Source organism: Papaver somniferum, chromosome 5 (genome assembly GCF_003573695.1).
Source record: "Papaver somniferum cultivar HN1 chromosome 5, ASM357369v1, whole genome shotgun sequence".
NCBI lineage: Eukaryota > Viridiplantae > Streptophyta > Magnoliopsida > Ranunculales > Papaveraceae > Papaver > Papaver somniferum.
In genome coordinates this window covers 207,223,828-207,249,149 of record NC_039362.1, presented here as the reverse complement: position 1 = coordinate 207,249,149, position 25,322 = coordinate 207,223,828, and the positions used below count along the sequence as shown (strand labels likewise).

Sequence of the window (25,322 nt, the reverse complement as noted above, 5' to 3'; positions counted from 1 at the left end):
TATTAGAGATTATGATGCTGGCTCCACAAATCAAATTATCAAAAGATAAGCTATGAATTGTTATTCCTCTATTATATTAGTAGTACAACTACAACATCCAGAAACAACAGTATGATGATAAAATGCCCCATATCCCTCGATTAAACTAGTAGTGTTTTCCAAAAATATTCCTGTTTTCCTGATACCTTTTCGGACGAATAACAGGTCACTTATATACACAAGAAACTATATATATTTATACAACCATGACAAAACGAGTTCATAGTTTACTATATTCCCGCAAACACGTATAATAAAAAACAGATTGTAATAAGAATATTGATCTATGGGGTTATATTCAATCATTCCAGACTTCCCCACTCCTTGAATTATTTGTGTTCTTTTCCTATAAAAAATTCTAAAAATTTCATTTAGCATGATAAAAGATAGGAGAGAAACCCTTCATTTCGCTAGCATATCCGGGGAACAGACAAAGTAGGGGCCAATAAATGAAAAGTGTTGAAGAATATAATCTCCAGGCGAGATTATGACAGGCAACCCGGAACCAGATTATACTGAGTTTTTGGTTTTTCAGGACAATTATTTAATAAAGAACTAGAACTTCCTGCCGTATCAATAACTAGATCTAGTATTGACTATTTTGATCTAGAACCCAAAATCACACGATGAACAATGGAAACAAGAAACAGGACTAAGAAAAATGAATTTATAGGTATCTGGTTTCTATGAAATGTAAACTAACTATGAAGAATAATGAAGAAATGATAAACCTCATCATTGGCGACGACACCAACTTCTGTTGAACAAAATATGCAACACGCAGGCTAAAATGTTTCCTAGTTGAGGCACCCACTTCATCAATGAATCTGAAGACCAAATGATACCTGAATAAACAGATGCGAGTTGCGTCTCTTTACTAGGACAAGAGCAGCTGGATGGGCTTTTCGCTTCTTCTGTCCAATCTTGGCCAGTGTCGTCTTCAAATGGGTTATCCACCATGATCTCTTCCACCTTTATCACTGGTTTTTGGTTTATGATAACTTCGTCGCAGAATTTGACTAATCTTGATCTTGCAGTTGCCAACAAATACAGCTATGTATTGTGTAAGGTACTTTTCATGCCTACAGAAACCAGATCATGTTAAGGGGGTATACAAATATTACCTTCAGAATTTTTTATAGATATGTAAATGAGATGATTTATGAGTATGAGAATTAAGGTGGCACATTGTCTTACGACTCTTACCCAAACTACAATTGTATGTTTCCCCTATTACTAGGTAAACCTTTTGAGAAAGCAATCCACAATTACTTGATATGATCAAGGGTTTCAAGTTCAGAAACATTTCCTGAGAAATATCATGAAAGTGTAAAACAAACCTCTAGTTATGTTCTTCTATTTTCTCCGCTCAAGCTCTCTTTTCATGCTAAACTGAAATGACATCCGGTTGATAGCAGCGAGGGTAGACCCTTTAATCTTATCATTTTAAACTAAAAGTCCAAGGAAAAAATCTGGAATCACTAGTGTTCCACAAGAGCCTCCTAATCACAAATTCGTACATGGCTTTTCACTATAAAGAATGAGTGGCTTATTAAAACTCTTGTTTTGTCTTTTGCTGCTTTCATGGAGTTGATTTCAGAAACCTAAGCAACTCAAACATTTCACAACTACCCCACGATTGATACCTTCCCTAAATGCAAACACTTTGATCCCTAACCCCACTGATAGACTCTGCCTGAACCATCAATTTGACCTCGTTTGATCTACTACCAGAATCAAGTTCCTTATTAAAAAATAAAAGAGTAAAGGATACAGCATGCTAAATATTTTGGTAGTTTACTTAAAGTTGGACAATTGACCAATTTACAAGCCTCTACTAGTGTGTATGTAGGACTACAGTCCGCATAATATAACATCCCATTACACATAAGCAACTATGCCATAAAACTTGATTATCAACTCATTTAAAAGAAACAAGGAGGATATTTTAAGCTTTAAATCATGGTCAAAAATTCAGCTTCAAGAACAATTTTGGGCATTTTCATATGGATATATGTAACATATGTTACTAAGTAGCAGCTTATCATAAACAAGAGAAGGAAAGAATCAGAGACACATAATGGATGAAATCAAGGGTGCCTACCATTACATTGAGGCATTAGACGTACAGCAAATTAGATGAATCGAATGTGCATACTATTAAACATGAGAATATGAGAATATTTGTAAGTACGAATAATTAGATGAATCGAATGTGCATACTTTTTACATGCTAAGAAAAGCGTAGTAAAACAAGTTGGACAAGTAGGAAAAGCAACAGAATCACGGCCCTTTCTTTCCTAGTGAACCCATAACTCATCTCTATTATCAAGTCTTGGATCATAAAACTCTTGTTTGACAGAGACAGAGTTAACCTATTTCATCATCATCATCAGAAACTGAGTAATGGCACATAATTAAATAACCTGATTAGAACTTCATTAAACTCCCAAATCTCATATTAAGTGCTTATACATAGCCTAGACTCATAGGTAAGCTAGGTTCCACGAAGCTACCACAATGTCTCACTAAGATGAACAGGTGATAGAATCTATCCTAAAGTAAGATAAAATGGGTAAATAAAAATTATGGGCATATCAGAATTTGTTAGGAATTTATCAAAAATCAAATCTTGAAAGAAAACTGATTAAAACAATGTGCTACCTAATTCATATTTTGAATCAGTCTAAATTTATAACAAGGAGAAGAATACCTGTCTTCTGTGAAGCAGTTGGAGATGACATTTCTTCTTCATCTTCATCTTCTTCTTTTGCCCTCTCTACTTCCATTTTCTGTGAAGCTGCTGCATCTTGAGTCTCCATTCCTTCTTTTTCCTCCACCACTCTCTATCAAGGGCTAGTTTCGGGCGCATTTTTGAGGTTGCCCCTATAAGAAATATTGGAATCGCAACACAGCACTTCCATGTCCTGGAAAATATTCGGTGGCCCAATCTAATTAGACATCCTACTTAATATTGTTGTCCAGGAGTCAGTTCTAGGCCTCTGACAGCTTCATTGTAGAATATTTAAAGATGAATTCCTTGGTGCTTGCTACAAGCAGTAAACACCAATGTTTCTAAGAATCGAAAAAGAAACTACATATACAGATCGACAAAAACCAATAAGTGGACAGCTCTCTGCTTACCCTCTCCCTGTAGTCGTAGTATAAATTTAGTCGTGGTATGTCCTCCACTGCTTGTTCCTCCGTACGCAAAAATGCTCTCTGAAAGTAATGGTTTGGGGGGATAAGGTTTGACAGACTTGTCAATAAAAGTACCACACAAACAATGGCATAAGAATAAGAGGTGCTACTCACAGAAAGAGCCCACTAGTTTTGCTGCTTCCTCGTACATTCGCCTCAGGTTGCAATACTATGCACCACACAGGTTGAAATGTTTCCTTAGTTGAGGCACCCACTTCATCTATTCCACCACCATCTCTTCCACTTGTTATTACTGGTCTTTGGTTTTTGATAACTTGGTCGCAGAACTTGATTAATCTTGATCTTTCAGTTGGCGATGAATATAGCTCTGTATAGCGTGAGGTACTTTCCATGTCTACAGAAACCGGATCATGTTAAGGGGGTATACAGATATCACCTTCAGAATTTTTGATAGATATGTATGCGGACATTGACTGTAACCGACTCTTGAGGTAGATGAGATGACTTTATAATTATCAGGAGTAAATTTCCTATTTTCTTCTAGGCATTAGAATTAAGGTCGCACATACTCTTACCCAAATTAGAGATGTATGCTTCCCCTCCGACTAGGTAAACCTTTTTATAAAGCAATCCACAATTACAAGATATGATCAAGCTTTTGGGTTTAAAAACATTTCCCGAGAAATCTCATGAAAGTGTAAAACAAAGCTCTAGTTTCTTTTTCTTTCTTCCTATCTTCCTTTTCAAGCTCTCTTAACGTCCTATAGTGAAAGTGACTCTCTTTAGCTACAAAAACCCAGGAAGGGTAGACCCTTTCACCTTATCGTTTTAAACTAAAAGTCCAAGGAAAAACCTCTAGAATCAATAGAATTCCACAAGAGCCTCCTAATCACAATTCATACATGGCTTTTCACTATAAAGAGTGAGAGGCTCATTATAAGAAGCTCAAACAATTCACAACCACCCCACAATTGATACCTTCCCTAGATGCAAACATTTTAACCCCCAACCCCACTGATAGACTCAGCCTGAAGGCCCTGAATAATCAATTTGACCTCACTTGATCTACCAGCAGAATGAAGTTCACTGTTTAACAATATAGCATGTTAAATAGTTTGACGTTCAAAATTTAAACTTAACCAATAAGGACACTGCTTCTTATTTTTGCAACAACATTTTAATATTTTACTTAAAGCTGGGCAATTGAACATCCAAGCCTCGAACGACTGCAGTCAGCATAACATAGCATCCAATTGGCATAAGCAATCATGCCTTAAAACTATATTATCAACTCAATAAAAAGCTAAAAAGAAACAAGGAGGATGTTTTAAGCTTTATGACTTGGTGAAAATTTCAGCTTACTTTCGGGTATGTTCATGTGGATATATTACTAAATAGCAGCTTCTCATAGACAACAGAAGGAGCGAAGACAATTGAAGTAAGAGACAAAGTATGGAAGAAATCAAGGGAACCTACCATCACATTGAGGCATTAAGCATATATCAATGGTATTAAAAACACGAATATAGGATAATTGGTGATGCGGCTAAATAAATGAATCAAAATGTGCATACCTTTGACATTCAACACAAAGGGTACTAAAACAAGCTGGACAAGTAAGAACAGCATCCGAGTCGTCACGACCTTTTCTTTCCATGTGAACCCATAACTCATCTTTATTATCAAGTTTTGTATCATAATTCTTGCTTGATAGAGTAGTCTATTTCATCATCCACATCAGAAACTGAGTAAACAGATATTTTTACAACCTGATTAGAACTGCTGCAATCAGGAACCAAACAAATCATCAAACTCCCCCGAATCTCCCATTAACTATGTAGTGCTTTGTTGGGACACAAGTATTAGGGAACCTATCATGCATTCATGCTCATACATAACCTAGACTACCGGATAAGCTAAGCTCAATAAGAATACAGAACCCCTAAAATTTACACAGTGTTTCCCTAAGATGATAAACCCTATCATAAATTGATGAAACTTGATAGTGGGCATATCAGAATGTATATGAATTTATCAAAAAAAGAAAGAAAAAAAATCTCCAAAGAACCCTGATTAAACATTCTGCTCTTCAATTCATACTATTCTGATAAAGTTGAATCACTTAGACCTATTTAAGGCAAAGTATTGAGGCATACGTATAGGAAGAAAAATACCTGTACTCTGTGAAGCAATTGAGGTGCCATTTCTTCTTCTTCTTCTCTGCTTCCATTTTCTGTGAAGCAGCTTGACATTCTTTCTGTTTTTCCTCCACTTTGAGGTTCCCCAAGAAGAAATATCGGGTCATACAGAACTTTTGTGACCCGGAAATATACTGCGGGCCTGTAGCCCTATCTGAATAAGAGATCCACTTAACACCTTGTTTGTTTTTTCGAGACTTAGTCGTCGGAATCTGATTCGTCTGGATCTAAGTGATATCACCTGATTCATCTGGATCTAATTCGATGTTTTTTGTGTCAGATATGACTCAAAAATATATGAGTCAGTGGCTCGATCCCATGAATCAGGGGCATTTTATTCCTTGACTCAAATGGGTCTGAGTGAGGGGTTATGTCTGAGTCAGATCGTGAGTCAGATCTGACTCAAAATAAAACAAACAAACAAACAAACTGACTCGAGCCGAGTCAGCGCCGGAATGGATTCAGACGCTGAGTTAGCAGAAAACAAACACACTTTTGGTGTGTTCGGATATCAGAAGCAGAAGTCAAAAACAAAAATCAGAAGCGAAAATAGAGAAACTTTACTTTTTTGCTTCTCGAAGTCGTTTTAAGATTCTTTGGTTTCTATACCTGAGTAGAAGTCAAAAGTAAAAAAAAATTACTTTTGTTTCGATACCATTCCGGAAGTTGATTTTTTACTTCTGGAAACAAAAAAGTTAGAAGTTAGTTTGGATGAATAATTTCAGAGTGGCTTTTAAAAGCCAAAAATTTAACATTTTGTGAATCAAAAACATTTGACCAAACATTTTACTTCTAAATTCTACTTCAAGAAGTTATTCTTATTTTTTTGACTTTTTTACTTCAGAAAGTAACTTTTCGTGGTGTATTTTTTTGGTTTTTTTACTTCAAAAAGTAACTTTTCGTAGTGCATCTGAAGATTCTGAAAACCAATATCGTTGTCCATGTAGCTAGTTACTTTGAAGTCCTTTCCCTAGACATCTTCGTAATAGAAAATTTCAAGATGAATTTCCTTTGTGCATGCTACAAGCAGTGAACACCAATTTTTGGAAAGACGCGTATGAGGGTTGCTTGATGTATTCGGAGAGTAGTTGGATGAATCAATGGCATCGAAAACAAGGGAAAGCATAACATGTATCTTCATTTCATCGCTAATTTACCAGTGTTTTTGCACATATGTCCTTGATGGGACTTAAAATCAAATCATTTGGAAACAAATATTTTGGGGACAACAATGTAAGGTTTTACTTCAGTATATTGCAATATCATAGAGCTATGCTTGGCCGTGCCTGACTTGCTCCACACATAAAACACCCTCTTAGAAATTTAGCAATGGCATTATCACTTTCGTCGAGGTAGGAAGACAAGGAAGTGATCCTTTGAGGAATAATGCCTAAAGAGGTTGAAAGCTGAGATGGAGGAGATTCCAGCCATCAACAAAGATGCAAGAAAGCCACAAAAAAGAGAACCACCAATCTGGAAACAAAATCTTGTGTATATGTTGCAAAGTTTCAGCCACTGGAAAACGTCTGCACCTGTTATAGCTAACAGAGAAGCTTGAGCTGCCGCGGAATTGGTTGCAAAGCTAACATACGCTGCTATCTGCTTAAGCAAACATAACACAAGAGTTACCAAATGACAACTTAGTAAAGAAAAGGAAAAACTGATTGTCGATCACACAATTTTTCACTAGATTTTTTCATCAAAGGAAGGTCAGAGTCAGTCAGGTACAAGCAAGTGGGGGCAATTGCCCCACTTGTCAACCGCCTCCTAAAAGTTATGTATATATATGCAATTTTTTGCAAAACCCACTGTCCGGTGCACAAATAAGCAATGACGCTTAATTGTGGGGTTTCACAGTACTTGTGAATTGATATAAACATTTATCGTTTGTCCACATATCGTCACCAAGAATCGCAACCAACATTGATTGAGAGAAAGCAACCTATACTGCACAAACTCACGTGTATATACATCAACCATTGAAGCTTTATTGGAAATTATCACATAACTCTAGTCCCCCCATCTCATTAACTCCTCAATGCATGGTTGGTACGCAATATCCCGTGAATGGGACTTGAGATAAGCACCACAACAACTTACAGTTGGGTTTATGGGTGGTTTTGATAGTTAGTCATCTTAATTAACAAATGATCTAATTAACAAGATTTCGTTTTGCAAATTATAGTTTTAGGTTTTTCAATCTAACAGTAATGGCGACTCCACTTCTTGCTCTTAAAGCTTATTTATGCGGAGTTTCATAAAACCACCTATAAATCTGTCTTCTAAATTATCATTTTTCCCACAGTGATTTATTTTTCTTGGCTCCTCTTACTTATAAACCTGGCTCCGCCACCGGCCTCACTTGGCAGATTCAGGGAGGACTCCTGACAAGTTAATCTATAATCACATGGATAATTTGATAAATTTCTAGCAAATAAAAATTTGTTACCTGATCCAACAAGAAACACAACCAAGCGAGTTTAGGACTAGTCTTGAAAGAAGTTGATACGAACAAACATCTGAATAACTGAATGAAATTATAACCAGCAGCAACTGCTTCCACTATAACCAATATCCTGAAAAAGCAACAAATTAACATCAATATTTTTTTGACGCATAATTAACATCAATATAATCCTACATGACACACACAAAATATATATAGAGAGAGACAAAGTTTATGACCGGAGAACTCGTACGTACCCGAGAACGTCGAGATCTTTGACAGTAGCTTTCCGATGAAGAACACCAAAAACCAGTTCAGTCTCAGTGTCTAATGCAACAAGACAAGAAGTAATAACCAATGCTACTATACTCACTATTCTCAATAGAATTTCTACTTTCAGAATCCAATTCTCGTTGCAGTTCTGGTTTCCCTTCGTTAATCTCATCTCTGGGACGATATATCTCTTTCTCTCTAGATCTTGTTCTTGTATGAACGAATGATGATGAAATGATGAGTGCAAGAAGAGTTCTTATTATGGAAGATTTTGTGTGTACTGGTATCCTTTTAGCAGTGAGATGTCCATTAAGACTCTCTAGCACAATAAAGCAGCCAAAAATGACAGTTGATAAGGAGTACGGGATACAAGCAGTTGGGGAGATTTAATTACATTTAGGCCTCACTAATTTTCTTTTAGTAATTTTCTAATTAATTAACAGAGTTGGTCAAAACTTGAATACCAAAAACAAAATAACCCTAATAATGAAGAAGACAATGAAATCTACTGCTGCAACTTGAATGCATTTGATGTTGATATATGGTCAAGGAGTCGTGTCATGTCTTGTCTAGCTCAGTTTTGAACTAGTCTTTTTTCCGACTGAACCATGATTATTGTGATTTAGAATGAAGCCCTGCCGAACGGGTAAAGGATTATAATAGCACATTGGAAATGACCCAAGGTCCCCAAGGCTAATCAATATATCAATTATTTGACGGCCATTGATTGAAATATACTGTTCCCCGTAATGGAAAAAAATTAAGAAAAAAGGTTTGTTAGAAGTTAGATCTGTTCAGCCTAACTCGTGTTTGTTATTGATGCACCTACTGTCAGTTGTGGACGGTATGGTGTTAGTTTCAGTTGTCTCCATTATTTTGCTGTGGGGGTGGTCCCATTTGGTGCCTACTAGGAGATTGTCATTTCAGTGGCCATTCATCCGGCGCAATGTACATATATGCTGGTAGATATATGGCAAAGTAGATCCTGAAAAACACCTCGGCCCTTATTGCTGGTCAATTTCTACAATCGGGGATAATCCGTACTATAATCAGAGCATATATCAAGACTTGGACAAAGCAAATGAATTATAGTCAAAATTAGTCGCCAGTAGGACTTATCATCACCCATAAGTGGGACTCGAAAAAATCATAACAGAACATGTTCATGTCAGTCATCTACTTCTTTTACCTACTTTTGATTCAGAAACTATAACAAATAGTCTATCGATGTATTTTAAGAGAAAAAAAGTGATAAGAATCAGAAAATAAATTTCTAAGGCTTGAGGGTAAGAGCAAGACCGAATTTGGTTGGATCCATGTTATTGCGGTCGTACTCTGCTGAGGCTGTAACCAAAGACTTCGGCTTCCATTCGTGCTGGCAGAGCATTGAGATTTTTCCGTTGTCACAGTAGCGTGTCTTGATCACCGTAGAAGGATCAAGAGGATAGGAGCTTCCAATGGTAAAACTGTTTTTGTAGGTGGAAAACCTGTGAGTCATTTCGGCAGCAATTGTAGCACCAATGACGGGATTAACTGAATGAATATAAGATGCCCTCAATGCTTCTCCTTTGTCCGCCCTGCATTTTAACAGAAGTGAAGTAAGACTCGAGTTCAAGGACTATTGGACAGCAAGACTCGTATAACTCTACAAATTAGAAGTCACTTCCAATGACTCGAGCAACCCAATAAAATCTACTATCAACATTTGGGCAACGAGTTGTAACTTGTGAAGATACGAGAACTACAACAAAATAACTGAGGAAAAAACATAACAAGAATAACAATAGTAATGGTTTAAGAGTACAGATTACATACAGGACGAGACCAGCAGAGAAATCAGGGGTGTTCAAACCAACTGCGGCATTGTACTTGGTTAATGTGGCGGTTGTAGAATCAAACCCAACTTCAGCACCAATACAGATATCCTTATTTCCGAGAGTTGCTGCTAGTTCCAGTTGTGGGCTGGATGTCAAACCAATACTAGAATTGATAGCTGCGTGAGGGTGAAGGTACTGCATATCTAGCTGAGGTACCAAACGACGAAAAGAACCAAGTAGTCAAAATTATTGTTATGATACACTACTCTCCGTAGTTCTAGAAATCAGATAGAGAGATAGAAAGAGTGGGAATCATAGTTAATAGCACGTGAAGGCATACAATAGTTATGTGGGTATTAGTCATCAAACTACTTACCTTGCCAGATTTTTGATCGGGTATTTTGAAGTTCAGTGCTACTTTGGTACATGGAAGAACCTCATTCAGGGTCACTGTTGTTGAGATCTGCAGCAAACAAACTACGTAAATGTCGTACTCTATGAAAAATGTGGCCACCCGGAAATCACTGCAGAATGAACCACAATATTCTCTAGCGTGGACATTCATGAATGTGAAAAGGACAAAGGAAGGTTGGTTCTGGTAATGGAAGGTTGCAGGGCCTTACACTAGAGCCTGTGTCAACTTTTACATCCACCGTAGTACCACCGGTCTTGTATTGCGTACTTATATCACCCACAAAAAACTGATCTTTCTTCAAACCATTAGCTGTTAACCCCTGCAACAGAAAATGACTATACTTAGAAGGTGGAAAAATATACCTCAGTAAAGATAGCATTTTTTGAGGAGTAAAATGTCAGCAAAAGATCTAAGAAGCATGTGTTTTCTTTCTAAAAAAGTATTTATATACAGAATAGTGCTTCAAACCGTGAAAGGGTGCTTGTGCATTGAGCAGTTAATATCAGGAATCTAGGATGAAATTCATTATTTTTCTCTTCAATTGCTTTAAAACTTCAAGGGGTTGGTACAACGCAATTTATGATTTCAAGACACAGGCAAAACCTAATTTTGAATAAAATGGATATGATATAAGTTGATTCAGGATTATCCCAACAGGTCCAGGCATGATCATATTATATAATCCTCCTCCACATAAAGATACCATGTATCCCAGCGAACGGAATGCTGATCTACTACAAGGCATAGGCGAACATAAAAACACTCATGCAATTTGAAACCTACATAAGTTTAGGTGATGGGTCACCATCTACTAAGACAGGCATCTAGTACCAACTATGTCACTAGTACATGTAACTATGTAAGCCGTAGAAAAAATCGAAAGATGTTTATATGTCAAGAAGCATGTTGACCCTACTACAGAACACAATTGGCACTTACTAATATATATATGGGAGGTAATGTTTCTGGGCAAGGTCCCTGGCACATTGCCTCACCTCGCCTAGAGCACAGAACAACATTAGATACAGTGTACGATTCTATATAGTAGTCCAAGAATATGATGCAATTAGGAAACGTGAACTGTGACACCGAATCATCAACCATTTTTATAGCCCATTCCAAGCATATACTATATTTAAAGCCATCTACATCTAAAAATCATTTTATTATGTAAATTATGAATGAACAAAATCCGAAGTATAACTGCGAACAATTTATCATACTTGACAACTGTAGTACTAGCTCACATGGTGGATAAAGTAAAACAGTACGAGAGTCCTAGCTCACATGGTGGATAAAGTAAAACAGTACAAGCAGCAAAATAGTTAACAGCAAGTGCTGAACGCTGGTAAAGGGAAAAGGAACATAATTAACTACAATAACGATTCCTAAATAGTAAAAAAATGCTGCACTTACCATCCCATTATTGCTCGACATTGTTAGAGTAAACTTCTGATCGAAATTGTAATCTCTGGTTAAAAGATCTGCATTAGAGCAATACAAGTTCTCAACAACAAATGATTCATAAATTTTACCAATTCCGGAAACACCTATGAGATAAAATCATTCCCGCTTCATTCATGTTACACTAATTCACAGAAGCATGACAAAAAAAAGCAACATACCTTTCGCTCTTTTACCGATATCTGAAAATGGTGCTGGCCCCATCTTTAAGAGTTGTGTGTTCAACAAATCTGTACAAACCATACATAAGTACAAGACTTTCATCTCCATACTCAGAATTTAAATCACACTATAAACAGAACCCAGAATGTAGACATTCACATTTACAAAATACAACTTTGGACAGCATTCCCTTAATACCCCAATAAAACCATGTTTTGACATTAAAGTTGTTATCTTGATTTGAGCTGTTTTTTTCAGTCTAAAGGTCCAATCAATCAAACCCCAAACCCAATAATAAAAATCAAATTCTAAAGAACCCCAGTTTAATTCATAGAAAATCAAAGAACAATTTTGATGAAAGTAGGAATCTTTTCGCTTCTATACAGTAGAACTAACGACAGTACAAACTCTAAAAGATATGTAATAAAATTGAATGAACTGATAAGAGAAAAGGATTAAACCCCCGAATATTTAACTTACTTACAGAGAGGATTAAGACGATTGATCTCTGAAAGAAGAGGATTGATTTAGCAGCTTAAACCTTGAAGCTGCTAACTTAAGCAGGCGGATTGCGGCAGACAAAGAAGCAGAGGAGGTGACTTCGAGAAGAAATCAAAATTATGACCGGATGGACTTAAGTGGGGCTAGCTTAGAATATGAATTACAGTACTGCCAAGGGCTATTTATGTCATTTTGAAAGTCCGGTGATCGGACCGGTGTTGCATTGGTACCACCATGCCACCACTGAAGCACGGTGGTCTAAGGCATGATGTAAAATGCCATTATCTCAGCTAGTCGAGCCTTCGCCCCACATGACAAGGAGAAGTGAGAACTACTGTCTCACGGATTTTTTTAATGGTGGGTTTGGATGTGGAATTTTAAAGGTGAGATTTATGGGTTCATGGGATTTGGTGGAAATACGTTTTCTTTGTTATGTTTGGTTGTCCAAATCCCTAGAATCACGTATCCCACGGGATTCAGTTTTCCAGCAAATCCTCCGTATGGAGTCCGACCCCTCCCCCCTAAGATTTGCTGGGAAACTTATCAAGGGATTTATGGACCCACTTTTTTTAACTATAAATCTCATATATATATACCATTTTAGGATTCTAAGGGTAATACCAAACAGTATATGGACTTTAAAACAAGATAATTCTATGAATCCTAGGAATTTTTAAATGAGCTATCAAACACACGAGGGATTTACATGAATACCAGAATTTGTAATCCTATGGGATTATAAATCCTGGAAATCGTGAATTCTGCAAACAAACCCACCATAAATTATCTCAACCAAAAATCCACAGTTCAACCCCAGTTACGAACCGTGTAATGTTTGTTCATAAATGGTTAGTCGAAACTAGCCAATGGAACAATAAGCTTAACCATTTTCGTATAACACTTTAAGACTTTTCTTAAATCACAAATGTGATCAATCATGGCTATATGTGTTTTTAGAGAGTTATTCAAATACCGATTATTAATAGAAATAATTCTGATGCATCTGAAAATATACGACAGGGTAATGTACCGGGTATGTGGATTGTACGTGTTCGTGAATATTCTTGTCATAGTACGTGTACCGGGTATGTGTACCCTTTAGACAAAAAACTAGTTCAGGAACTCACAGATCATTTATGGTATATGTACTAGGTATGCGTACCTTTCCTGTTTTGAAAACAACAGATCTTTTCAGGTTTGCATACTAGGTATGCGTACCTTTCCTAGTTCACGAGTCACAGACTTTTTATGGTATGCGTAAAAAAAATCACTGCCAAACTATATCTACGCCGGTACGTGTACTGGGTACATGTTCTGCGGCTCCGGACTTATAACAGTTTTCGCAATATGTGAACTGATATGCATATTGTCCTTTATCCATATTAACAGTAGTTCTATATCTCTATAATAATCAATATGAAACATTCCCGAAAAACATCAATGACACATATCACTATTCCAGATTATTTTCAAATGATTAAATCTTGAATCATAATTTAGGTCATGAGCAATAAATTGTTCTTAACAAAATTCATCAAGTATGAACAATTGTTCTTAAGCTTCGCATATTTCGAGAATGATATTCAAGATAAACTTGACTCAAAATTTTTGTTATGCATGTGTTGTCTAATTTAGTCATGCAATAATGTCTCATAGATATAGAAAGGTGAAAACTTGAGAAATAAGTGGTTCAGTCTTCACTTACCTTTTTTGAAGAAGTTCTCCAGAGCTCCTGTTGGTCTTCACCTTCAAACGGTAGAACGCAGTGATATCCGAATCTCAACTATACACTTCTATCTTAATCTGAGACTTGACTAAATATAGACTAGAAATCAAGATATATTTTTGACAACTAAATCTGAAAACAAGCTTGAGATAACAACACTTGTGAGTTCGACCAAGCAATGCTCTAACAATCTCCCTCTTTGTCAATTTTAGTGACAAAACTATCAATACATATGGATAACAAAATAAGGCTTCAAAACTCCAGAATTCATCATGCTTGATTTCCTTGGTTCTTCAACTCTTTGAATTCTTCGTTACTTCAGGTTGCAATGATTCTGAACGTGTTCAACTCAACATCGTTTTTATTGAAGATCCGTAGCAATAACAACTTTGAAAAGAGATTTTCAATCGTCGTTATACAGAAACACAATATTATTATCTTCTCCAAAGTTCAATCGTATCACAACTTTGAAGTAATACTACAGTGATATGTTTCTCCCCCTTAGTCAATACTTACATCTTTGGCATAATAGGTGAAACCTGTAGATGTTAATTCACTCCCCCTTACATAATGATCTTTAAACCATATGTATGTAGTTCGAAACTACTAATTAATCTTCCCCATTTTTTTCAATAGAAATTGGAAAAGGTACGAAAACTATGAGATCGTAATGAATTCAAACAAAAGGTACTTCAATACTTAAAGGATTTATAAACAAAATTTTATTTAAATGATATCACAAAGTATAGAATACTTAGCGCTCATCTAGAAAATTTACGATACAAGCATCCCCTGTAAACTTCACATCCACTCTCCCCACAGAGATATTGTAATTAAACACAAGTTCATTTAAGAAATCTTGTCCATTTGATGTCATTCCCAAGAGAACACCATGATTGACCTTAATGAAAAAGAAAGATTCTGTCAGACATTAACAAATCACATCCTAAACATCGACATAGACTAATCTCAACGCCAGTTATGAACAAAGAGACAATCCTAATCGGTATGACTCAACATAAGAAATTCTTACGGAGTGGTTAGTGCAGTAATTTCACAAAAGTGTGATCACGAATAGATCAATACTGTGAAAATCTCTCACAAAGCTTGTTCTATTTTTCAGTTTATAAAAACTTAATAGATTTAACTTTTGAGCATATATGAGATATCAGTTCAATTTACAAAACTAAAGGACACATATATTTCATAAGACTTTGCAATATTTTAAACCAATAATGATTTCATAAAAGCTTTAGAATTTAAATAAATAAATCCAAAAATATGCAAGATAAAAATCGTTGGAAATAGTTTGTGTACTCACAATATATGATATACCAAACCCTAGTTATCCTTTTCGAACACAAGAATAAATTTTCACAAGAAGTTTCCTAGTATTTAAAATAAAACAGAATAAGCTATACTTTTCCAGATTCTTCATTGGTATTGAGACCTTTGAATTTGTCATCAACTGTATCCACGAACTCTTCAGAGAAAATATCCTCATTGAGATAATCTTGAACATGAGATTTCATGAGAACAAGGTCAGCAGAAACCTTTTTCAACTCAGTTTCGTAACATGTCTAGACCTTTTAGCATTTCAACAAGTTCCAAATTTTCTTCCTCGAATTGTTTAAGAAAATTACAAACAACGTTAGTAAAATCATCTCTTTACGTTCAACATCTTGATGATCATAGGTGAAATAACAATTCACACCAGGAAGATCTTCAGATGATTCAACCACTTCGTCATCAACCAGAATTCTCTTCTTTCCTCTTGTCTCAACACCGGAACAAATAGCTTCTTCCATGCTTTCAAGGATTTGTAACATAGAAGACATGCTTGGTTGCGGAACTCCTTGGATGAGAATTTCTCAACACAAGTTAGGGTATATGAACAAGTTTGTAAAAGGTAATCTCTGGGACATAGTCGGTTCATGACCTTAATTTCCTAGAAAGTATGGTTTTTATATGAAAACTCTAAAAACAGGTAGTTACCTAGAGTACGTAAACCAACGTTCCTAACTGTTTTAAAACAAGGATTTTTTTCAGAGAAATAAATCGTTTGAGGGCGCAAAATATTTTTCAGTACTACAATTTTCTACCTTTTTCTATAAACGAAGTTTAGAGCACATGATCTTAATACTCATATAAAGAAAATATCATTGAATGCTTGATTTTTCAGGAACCTGGCTCAACATGAAATTTTAGCAATCTTGTAGATAATAATATCATCTATCGTACAAAAGCAAATGTGTTTTTGTAAATCTGACGACTCTGCATGGGCCTTTTCCAGCGATCGATGGCTCTCATTCGTCTGAAAATGCAATAGATAAATCATGGCTCAAAATGAACCCACCTTTTAAGCCTTAATCCGACGTCCCAGATCACTGTTTCACTTATTCCCCTCTTCCGTTACAAAACAATTATGACTCATTCCTCCCCGCATATTTACAGTTTTAACTCCTTCTCCCTTCAATTTTCAAGCGTTACACAATCAAAGATCCCATTACCAGCACCATAGTTTCTTCTAATCAGTTTCCCGTCATACGTTACAAATAAAAAAGATCCCCATTAACAATTCCATTAAGTCTGCTAATCAATCCCTGAAGCTCCCATTACATAAACCTCAAAAGTCAAAAGTGGAAAGAGGTTATCTTTCAAAGGTTTTCAATTTCTTTTCTGACCATGATTTGATTTTGAGCGTTTTCAATTTGTTAGGTTTTGTTAAATTTTTCTTTGATTTAGTTGTTTTGTTCAATTGATTTTTCTGGAAATTTTGATATATTTTTTGCAGATTTTTGCTGGACATATTGGAAATACCGTCTTTTGCAAATATTAGATGATTTTTGAGAAAAGAACCGGCATCCATCTCAGGTAAATCATCTAGATGAACACTGAAATACCGTCTTTGGTTGTTCTAATTTTGTGTTTCTTAATCTGGGTTTTATTCATAGTCATCGGATTTATGTTTTTGAATCTGGGTAATCGAGTAATGATTCCGCTCTTGCGTGAGCATGATACTGTTGATGCATGTTTGCATATATATATGTTGTTTTAAAGTTCTTACTTATTCCACCACTTCTGTGGTGTAGTTACTGGGTGGTCGGATGGCCTTTATGTTTCTCTAACAATAGCCGGGAGCAGGCTTGGGGGTTCGAGTAAAGGGACTCAGGCAGCAGTAATGAATCTAGGCAAAAAAGGTACTGCAAGATAATTTCACCAACTTTTTTTTTTATATCAAACATCAAGATTAAACTATCAAGAATTATTTCTAATTTAGTAATTCTTCAATGAACAATTATTGAAGAATTATACCCTTTAATTATTGGATGCTTGCAAAACACAAGAGAGATTATGGAAGTGTCCATCCAAATACAAAAAGGGTGATACTTCAATTTGAATATTCAATCATGTGCACTCTATCTGCATTATATAGTTAGTGTTGCGATGTTTCCATGATAGAGAAGATTTTTGAGCTATTTAACAGTGGAAGGCAAGGCATGATGATTGCATTCAGACCAAATAATGTATACATATTCAAAAGCTATTTAATAGTGTTCCAAATGCTGGCCACTTCAGATACCTAACAGGTAGGGTTATCCTTTAAGAAGCTATAAAAAGCTTCTTTTAGAATTAAGAGGTTCGTTAGCACTTGAATCCCCTAGCACTGGTGGTTTCAGTGGTAATACAGTTCTAGTTGGGAATCAGTGGAATCTCTATTATCTATTATACCCTCCTCTCACAGTGGGTGTTATGTTTTTGATATCTCGGATTAAGTCATGAACTCCATTTTTTCCATTTGGTCTAATCAGCTATTTATTTTGGCATATGTTTACCTGTGGTTTGAAATTAACATGATATCGAATTTTAAATTTCTATGCACCCTTGTTTATTAGTTCAGGAAAGTGATATCATACAAAACGTTGTTTCTGTGTAATGTGTATATATAAGTTGAGGTATAACGGTAATTCTCAGAATTAACGTTGTTGAATATTTGGATATCATTTTAAACATGTAATTGTAAGTCTCTCTCTCTTGCAGTGTTCAAGTACCGTCTTCAACACAGTCAGCTTGCTCTCAAGTAAGTCTTTTTGTCTCTCTTTGTGTGTGTATGTTGCTATGGAATTTTATATATCTTGAATAAGATCTGAACTCGATCATATATTAGGTGCTTTAAAATGTGTTCTTTAAGGTTTTCTTTTGTACTGACACTTTTATTTTGCATTCATTGATGATCATGTATGTAAAAGGTGCACGATATCTTCCACATATTACATTTCGTCTAACCCCATAACTACTGCTATATTTTTACCAATGTTTTTATGATTAAGGCCTGGGAAATGTGCATGTTTCCCTAACCATATTCAGGTCCCTTTCCTTCTGGGTAGCCTTTTAATCTCATTCATGTAATCTCGGTTGTTTCATTTAGCAGTGGTGTGCTGACATATTTACATTGTAGTTCAGGAATGTTAATATTTTCTATCCGTTTCTGTTGGAACTAAGCTCTCTAGTTTTCAATGCTCTCCAGACTGTTACAAGTTACCATGCAATTGAAATTTACTTGATGGAGGTGTACTCATTGGGTGTTCAACATGAGTAGAAAACTCTGAAAATTCTCATAGCCAAGCTCAGCCTATATGGCTTGTGTACCTAAGTACTTTCTCTATCTCTCCCTCTACTCACAGTAAACTTTTCTTAAGGTTCAATACTTCAGATGTGGTGATTCGGTACTTCTTGAAGTGTAATACACCGCTTGGAGGAACATAAAATTATTATAACCTTTTTCATTGGGGTATTCAGTTCTTCTTAAAGCCTAATGAAGGGATACTCGGTTCTACTTAAATCCTAATGCATGGCTTAGACTAACATAAACCTAATGTACAAGTAGGTCAGAATTAAGACTCATAAACCAGTTTTGCTACCTAACTATCTCTTTTATTATTTTGTATTTTTGTTTTATATGCTTGGAAGATATGTTTCCAGATGTAGTTATTTGTATGCTACCAATGCTACCATCATCAAAAAGTAGCTTCTTAATAGGTTGTCTAACTACTCCACGCAGCCTCCCTCAATAGACTGCTTGACTACGTGAAGATATCTTGAATAACATTGAGTAAGTGCATAAAAAGATATCGTGAATAACATTGAGCAAATGCATAAACTCTTTGAGTGTGGACAAGGCCTTAACTATTGATGCAAAATTAGAGTTTTCACCGGGTACCTTCATAAGTAGATCAAGGAATGTTGCTGTTTTTGCTTATTGACGCTTAGGAGTAAGGTCTCAAACTATTCATAAGTTTATATATATATATATATATATATATATAAACATATGTTTATCACTGATTAGGAAAATCGCTATTGTTGAATATTTTCATTTGAACTAGATCTTTTGAGACTATCAGATTTAGTAAATGACAGAATCACGAAGGAATGTGCAGTTATGTTTATGTTTGGTGACCATTTTCATGGTAGGATTTTAGTTGGTTTGTACAAGTTTTGACTGATTCACAGCCGTTAATCTCTTGCAGAAGATAATTTCTTTATACCCTGTACTTTCACCCCAAGCCTTACTCCAGGACAGTTAAAATGAGTTTGCAATGCGCCACCAATTTTCAGGTGATTGCTATTATTGTTGGTTATAATGAATCGTCAACTCGACCTAATCTACTTTTCTCCCGAGCAGAATTGTAGAGCTTAAATTTTAGTTACAGATGATTAGCCGATGAATTGACTAATGTAGTTAATGTTGGTGGTATATAACCAGTTGCAGGTTGGTTAGCCGTGATGAGCTCCTGGGCGAGCTTGCATGAGCCAGATGAGTTAACTTCACTTTTTTCGTGTGTTTCCTGCGAATGTCACCATGAGTGTTTAGGCATAATGTTTTCTTTGACAACTCTCAGGAAAAAACTACCACAGATGTTTTCACGTTTAACCAAAATAGCTAAAACTACTGTGCATGTGCCGAAGCCGCACATAAGAACTGCTGTCACAGGTGGCACAGTAATTTAAGTAAACGATACAAGTTCTGGAATGCATGTAATGCAAGGTTATTTACAATTTGGTTCCATCTTATATTTGACTTGCAGGTTGTTGGTTTCAGTCATTTAGTTATGAAAACCATAGGATTCACAGCCACCAGTTGAAAAGATCACAAAGATACCAGTACTAGAATGCATGTTATAAATCTCTCTGCTTTCATCTCCATGATTTTTCAACTAAAGTAACATAAGATGCATGCTTAGAAGTTGCAACTAAAGATTTTGGTTGACTTTTTCCACAGGAAGACAGTTTAGCTTTCTTGGGCTCGGTATTGTAGTTCTTGATTGCAATTTTCATTATCGATTTGTCTAACTACCATTTTAGGGTGCTAGCCGGCGCCTAATCAAGGTGTATTAAGAACGAATTGGGAAGAATGTCATAATCATAGTGACAACTACATTTGCTTCAAGAGTAATGAATTTCTATTAATCAAGTTAGTCCCATCACCAGGAAAATTCAACTCCATTGAGTAACATAATGATGGTTTGTTTTCTTACGTTTAAGGTTTCTCCCTATAGGTGATTGGATTTGCTGATTTTTCCCCCCAAATATTAAATTATGTTAATCCATTTATTAAATCATAATTCAGGGTTAATGAGCACATAGAAACTCATTGAAAAATAGTTCTGGGGTGAGTTGAAAGAACATTTGACGCTCTGTATCAAAAGAAACCTCCAAACGAATTTGCCTACAAATTAAGAGTATAATTGAGAAATCTAATGCAAGTGCCTTTGGAAGCTTGAAATCTTTTCCTTGCTTTTTCTTGAAATTTTTCTTTTTTTTGATAAATTTACCAGGGTCGTTAACACTGGAAACTATGTGGTCGAATTTTGTGTAAAATTGTTAGAGTTTGGAATTATGTTTTACATTTGAATTCTCTGAATTTGGTGAATTTTGTGTGAAACTGTTAGGCTCCAGCTAACTAAAGACCACGATGACCTGACTAACTAAACTCTGGTGTGGCTGGATCATACGGTCCCCCGGATACTATTACCTGATTAACCAGACACCTGGGTCCGGCTAACCTACCTGCTTTACCCTTGCGTCGTTGGCCTAGGTAAAAACTTGGATATAATAATCTATCCGAAGAGGTTGGGCCTTAGCCGTAGACTATTCCCCTCTAATACATGGAATGGTCAAATAATTCATCAATACACATACACCTGCCCAGATATAGACAATTCACCATATGGTTCAGGGAAAAAGAAAAACTTCACCCTATACGACGAGGAGTTATTTTATAATTTATGGATATAATATACTTTACCCTATAAAATGAGGTATAATATTTGAGGAATTGAACGCGATATAACATATAACTCTAGGTCTCACTCCATAATGCACGAGACCATCCTATAATCCACGAGCACCCAAAAGCTCCACTATTCAATTAAAAAATATCAATAACCTTCATGTCAATTCTCTCCTAATCTAGATGAGCTTATGGTTTATGGGTGCACAAACTTACTCAAAGTATATGTAACTAAAAACCCGCGTGCTCTTATAAACTTCCTCAATCAAACAAGTTAGCTAGACTGTTGAAATCAAACTTCATCATAGATCTCTATGTTCAACGGCCCGGGCCATTCACTAGTAGAAAATACGTAAAGGTTGCAATATGAAAAAGATTATAGCTCATCACGCAAAGCACCATTTGAAACAAATAATACACCTTTTACACACCAATTCCTTATCCAACAGGATTTTTATGAATAAGGTTCCAAGACTTGTGACTAGTTAGCACAAGGTTAAGTTGAACTCTCACCAGGGGAATTTTACTGGCCCTTACCCTGATTTTTGTAGTATTTTTAAGAACATAACATAAAGTTTAGGAAGAAACTTGTGAAAATAAAACTCTTAAATGTTCTTCATATTATTTCACTTATAGGAACCAGCCTTTTATAGGCTTACATGATTGAAAACCCTAAAATTTAAATGTAACTCTTAAACTAACCGTAACATCAATCTCCTAATCTTTAGGAACTAAAAAGAAACAAATTAAGCAGATTAATAAGAATAAACTCCTAAAGAGTAGGACAATTAACCAACAAATATTATTAAAGATATAAATAGTCAAAACCAAATCAAAACATAATCTAACCAAATTTTATATTTGAATCATAATTCTAACATCCTCCGATAATTCAAATATACATCATCTTCTCATCATCATCATCATCATCATCATCATCATCATATAATCATCTTCATCAACATTATCATTTTACTATAATAAAACTACTTCTTCTTCATCATTGGATGCTCCTACACAGAAATTTGCATGCTCCTCTTTTGATTTGTCACTACAATATTTTTCAGTATGTCCAATGGTGGTAGCATTGCAGTGGATTTTTGTCTTTAAAGTAACAAATAGTATGGTTTGTCCTTTTACGTATTGAACATGACTGAGAAGAATAATTTTCTACCTTTTTCTTTAGCCATAAGAGCTTTCTCTTCATATGATTCCAATTTCAATAACCTATTCAGCCTTTGCTCATGTGCTTGAAGAGATCCAATTAGTTCATTCAGAGAATAAGTTGACAAATCTTTGGATTCTTCAATAGCATCTACTACATGCTCAAATTTTGAGGGAAGAGAACGTAATACCTTTTCAACAGTTTTTTGATCAGAGATTTCTTCACCGTTTTTTATTGTATTCACGTTTTTTGTGACTTTGTCGAAAAATTTCTGCACTGATTCATTGTTTCCCATGGAAAAAGTTTCAAACTCACGACGAAGAGTTTACAGTTTCACAATAATCACCTTATTAGTACCTTCATATTTTCCTTGCAACACAGTCCATGCTTCTTTTGTTGTTTTGCAGTTAGAAATATTTGGAAAAATTGAATCATCCAAACCCTCTTGTATGAATGACAAAGCTTTTGCATTTTTCTTCATTTTTTCTCTATACCCATTCCATTGTGTTGCAGTGACCCTTTCATCTGGATTCACTTCATCATAACTATTTTCTACTAATTCCCATAAATCATGAGAAATAAAAATTGTTCTCAACTTAATATACCAGAATTTGAAATTACCACCTTTGAAAATAGGAATGTGTGGTTGCGGAAGTGTGCCGTTAGTTGCCATATCCAAAGGATCGTCTGGCTCTCAATGCCAAATGTATAAAATCTAAAGAACATAATATTTGTGGAAAAGATAAACACAAAACTCTTAAAAAAATCTACATTGCTAAAACTCTGATACACTTTTCATAAATAAAACCTTCCTTGAATAGGTTATATAAAACACATAAACACTAACCACAATTTGACCCAATAACATTAAATTCCTAAATTTTAGGAACTAACTCCCACTTCTAACAAACACGTTTAACTCCCTTGATACTAGGTCATATCACACGTTTCGTGTAGACCAAATCAATTTACAAATAACACAAATACTTAAACATTAAACCATGTTTGGATTACTAATTCTAACACCTTCCCTTAATTCAAACACGTTTAATTCCGTGTTGTCTTTACCATTGAATCATTCATTAAATTCATACATCTGCAAACCGTCATCATCATATATATCAGCAACATTTGTAATTGTTTGCCACAATCACCATCATCATCATACATCAATATAAAATCATCGTCATCACAATCTTCATTATCATCATTGCTAGTTAATCAACATCCTGCATCATCTCAACTATCCTAACATATTATGCAAATCATACTTGCATCTTCATCACAATCATCATCATCATTTTCAGAAACCGTATTTTCCAACTTTTCATTATCACAGCTAGAAACCCATGTTTTCCAACCCAAAACCATTTTTTAAATGGAAACCCTTGTTTTTCAGATACACAAAAACAAAAAAAAAATCATTTTTCTACTTCAACAAGTAAACAATTATTTTTTTATAAAGAAAACTCTAAAACACCATTTTTCTCATAAAACAAATCAAAACTTCATTTCAACAAAATTTCTCAAAACATTTTTTCTTAACCCACAAAAACAAGCAAAAAAAAAAAAAATCACTATCTACCGAGGATCACCTAGCTCTTGATGCCAAATGTAGAAAATTTGATTATGAAAAAACTGAATATTGAAAAGAAAATTTTTAAACCAAAATACTTAAACATTCTCCATTACTAAAACTCTGATACACTTTTCATAGATAAAACATGCCTTAAATAGGCTGTACAAAACACATAAACACTAACCATAAATTGATCCAATAACATTAAACTCCTAAATTTTAGGAACTAACTCCCACTTCTAACAAACACGTTTAACTCCCTTGATACTAGGTCATATCACACGTTTCGTGTAGATGATAGATACATTTTTGTGTCTGAATTGTCCCCAGTGTCTCTATTGTTAGTGCTTGATTTTGTACTTATTATGGTGTTTTTATGTTTGTGTAGGTGTTTTACGAGAAATACACTTGTGTGGAAAAAGTTTCTCAAAACGTGCTATTTGGAACCCCGGAGAACACCTACTATTCGGACTCTCGGTGTGGATAAGGGCACCTAACTGATAAGGGGTATCCCATGGTTATTTGCACCCCAGGGGGTCACCTTCTACTCGCACTCCCATCTTTGTTAGGGGGAGGTCGTCCCCTACATTTGAATCATGGTTTTGGCGGGAAAATAGTTTCCTCGCCTGCGTAGCTTCCTGGATATGATTTGCATGAGATTTAATCGGGATTTTGGTCAGAGTATGATTGGGAATGACGTGTCACAGTCAAACATGGAATGTATGTTCATCAGTTTCGACAAAACAGGGATTAATCTTTGGTTTAGACAAAACAGGGTCACAGTCAACTGGAAGATTTAGGGCTCGAGTTTTGGTGATGATTTAGCCAGACTCAATAGATGGAATTAATTGGGAAGACTTGAATGAGCCTAACAGGATTGGTTTAGGTCTTTGGTTCAATTAAATTTATCCAGAACCCGTTGTTGAAGTGAAGCAGCGAAGATGCATGCTTTCTCGTGAAAACAGATTCTGAGGATTATTCTGTTCTATTTTTGGAAGGTTGGCGTGCGTCTTGAGCATGTCTAGAACTTTATGATTTGTGTACACATTCATTTGATGCGTGATTGATTACATATTGACAG

At 35.4% G+C, this 25,322-nt stretch overlaps 2 protein-coding genes and 2 long non-coding RNA genes across 13 annotated transcripts; 1 reads left to right on the top strand and 3 right to left on the bottom strand.

Moving 5' to 3' along the window:
* Window positions 1-485: 485 nt before the first annotated feature.
* On the bottom strand, window positions 486-5,479 carry LOC113284444. Of its 4 annotated transcripts, none has more exons than XR_003328149.1 (6): window positions 5,376-5,479; window positions 4,776-4,983; window positions 3,355-3,595; window positions 3,184-3,261; window positions 2,753-3,089; window positions 486-1,121 (listed from the first exon to the last, which is right to left on the bottom strand). It is a non-coding gene; the product is annotated as an uncharacterized LOC113284444 (long non-coding RNA). The 4 variants fall into 4 exon arrangements; XR_003328147.1 differs by having other exon boundaries at window positions 2,753-2,966; XR_003328150.1 differs by having other exon boundaries at window positions 2,753-2,966; window positions 4,776-4,945; window positions 5,376-5,468.
* Window positions 5,480-6,517: 1,038 nt separating this feature from the next.
* Window positions 6,518-8,529, bottom strand: LOC113284443 (CASP-like protein 2C1). Its single transcript, XM_026533902.1, has 3 exons — window positions 8,103-8,529; window positions 7,849-7,975; window positions 6,518-6,998 (listed from the first exon to the last, which is right to left on the bottom strand). Exons 1-3 carry the CDS (start codon window positions 8,288-8,290, stop codon window positions 6,738-6,740), a joined length of 576 nt encoding a protein of 191 aa, XP_026389687.1. The 5' UTR covers window positions 8,291-8,529; the 3' UTR covers window positions 6,518-6,737.
* Window positions 8,530-9,186: 657 nt separating this feature from the next.
* On the bottom strand, window positions 9,187-12,604 carry LOC113278489 (mitochondrial outer membrane protein porin 6-like). Of its 2 annotated transcripts, none has more exons than XM_026527310.1 (7): window positions 12,457-12,604; window positions 11,976-12,044; window positions 11,767-11,834; window positions 10,559-10,669; window positions 10,312-10,398; window positions 9,934-10,142; window positions 9,187-9,695 (listed from the first exon to the last, which is right to left on the bottom strand). In XM_026527310.1, the coding sequence occupies exons 2-7, from the start codon at window positions 12,016-12,018 to the stop codon at window positions 9,392-9,394; spliced, it is 822 nt and encodes a 273-aa protein (XP_026383095.1). In that variant the 5' UTR covers window positions 12,019-12,044; window positions 12,457-12,604; the 3' UTR covers window positions 9,187-9,391. The 2 variants fall into 2 exon arrangements, with proteins under 2 accessions (XP_026383095.1, XP_026383094.1); XM_026527309.1 differs by having other exon boundaries at window positions 12,461-12,604.
* Window positions 12,605-16,613: 4,009 nt separating this feature from the next.
* On the top strand, window positions 16,614-24,731 carry LOC113284442. 6 transcript variants are annotated; one of them, XR_003328141.1, is made up of 8 exons: window positions 16,614-16,866; window positions 16,998-17,077; window positions 17,296-17,403; window positions 18,245-18,284; window positions 18,732-18,857; window positions 19,735-19,822; window positions 19,971-20,678; window positions 24,630-24,731. It is a non-coding gene; the product is annotated as an uncharacterized LOC113284442 (long non-coding RNA). The 6 variants fall into 6 exon arrangements; XR_003328144.1 differs by lacking the exon at window positions 24,630-24,731 and having other exon boundaries at window positions 19,971-20,198; window positions 20,293-20,678; XR_003328145.1 differs by lacking the exon at window positions 24,630-24,731 and having other exon boundaries at window positions 19,977-20,678.
* Window positions 24,732-25,322: the final 591 nt, after the last annotated feature.

Coding starts and splice junctions, on each gene's coding strand:
- LOC113278489 (XM_026527310.1), bottom strand. CDS start 12,018: ATGGGGCCAGCACCATTTTCAGATATCGGTAAAAGAGCGAAAG. Junction 10,143..10,311: donor CCGATCAAAAATCTGGCAAG/GTAAGTAGTTTG, acceptor TTGGTACCTCAG/CTAGATATGCAGTACCTTCA. Junction 9,696..9,933: donor TTCTCTGCTGGTCTCGTCCT/GTATGTAATCTG, acceptor GTTAAAATGCAG/GGCGGACAAAGGAGAAGCAT.
- LOC113284443 (XM_026533902.1), bottom strand. CDS start 8,290: ATGAGATTAACGAAGGGAAACCAGAACTGCAACGAGAATTGGATTCTG. Junction 7,976..8,102: donor AAAGATCTCGACGTTCTCGG/GTACGTACGAGT, acceptor TTGCTTTTTCAG/GATATTGGTTATAGTGGAAG. Junction 6,999..7,848: donor TGTGTTTCTTGTTGGATCAG/GTAACAAATTTT, acceptor TTGCTTAAGCAG/ATAGCAGCGTATGTTAGCTT.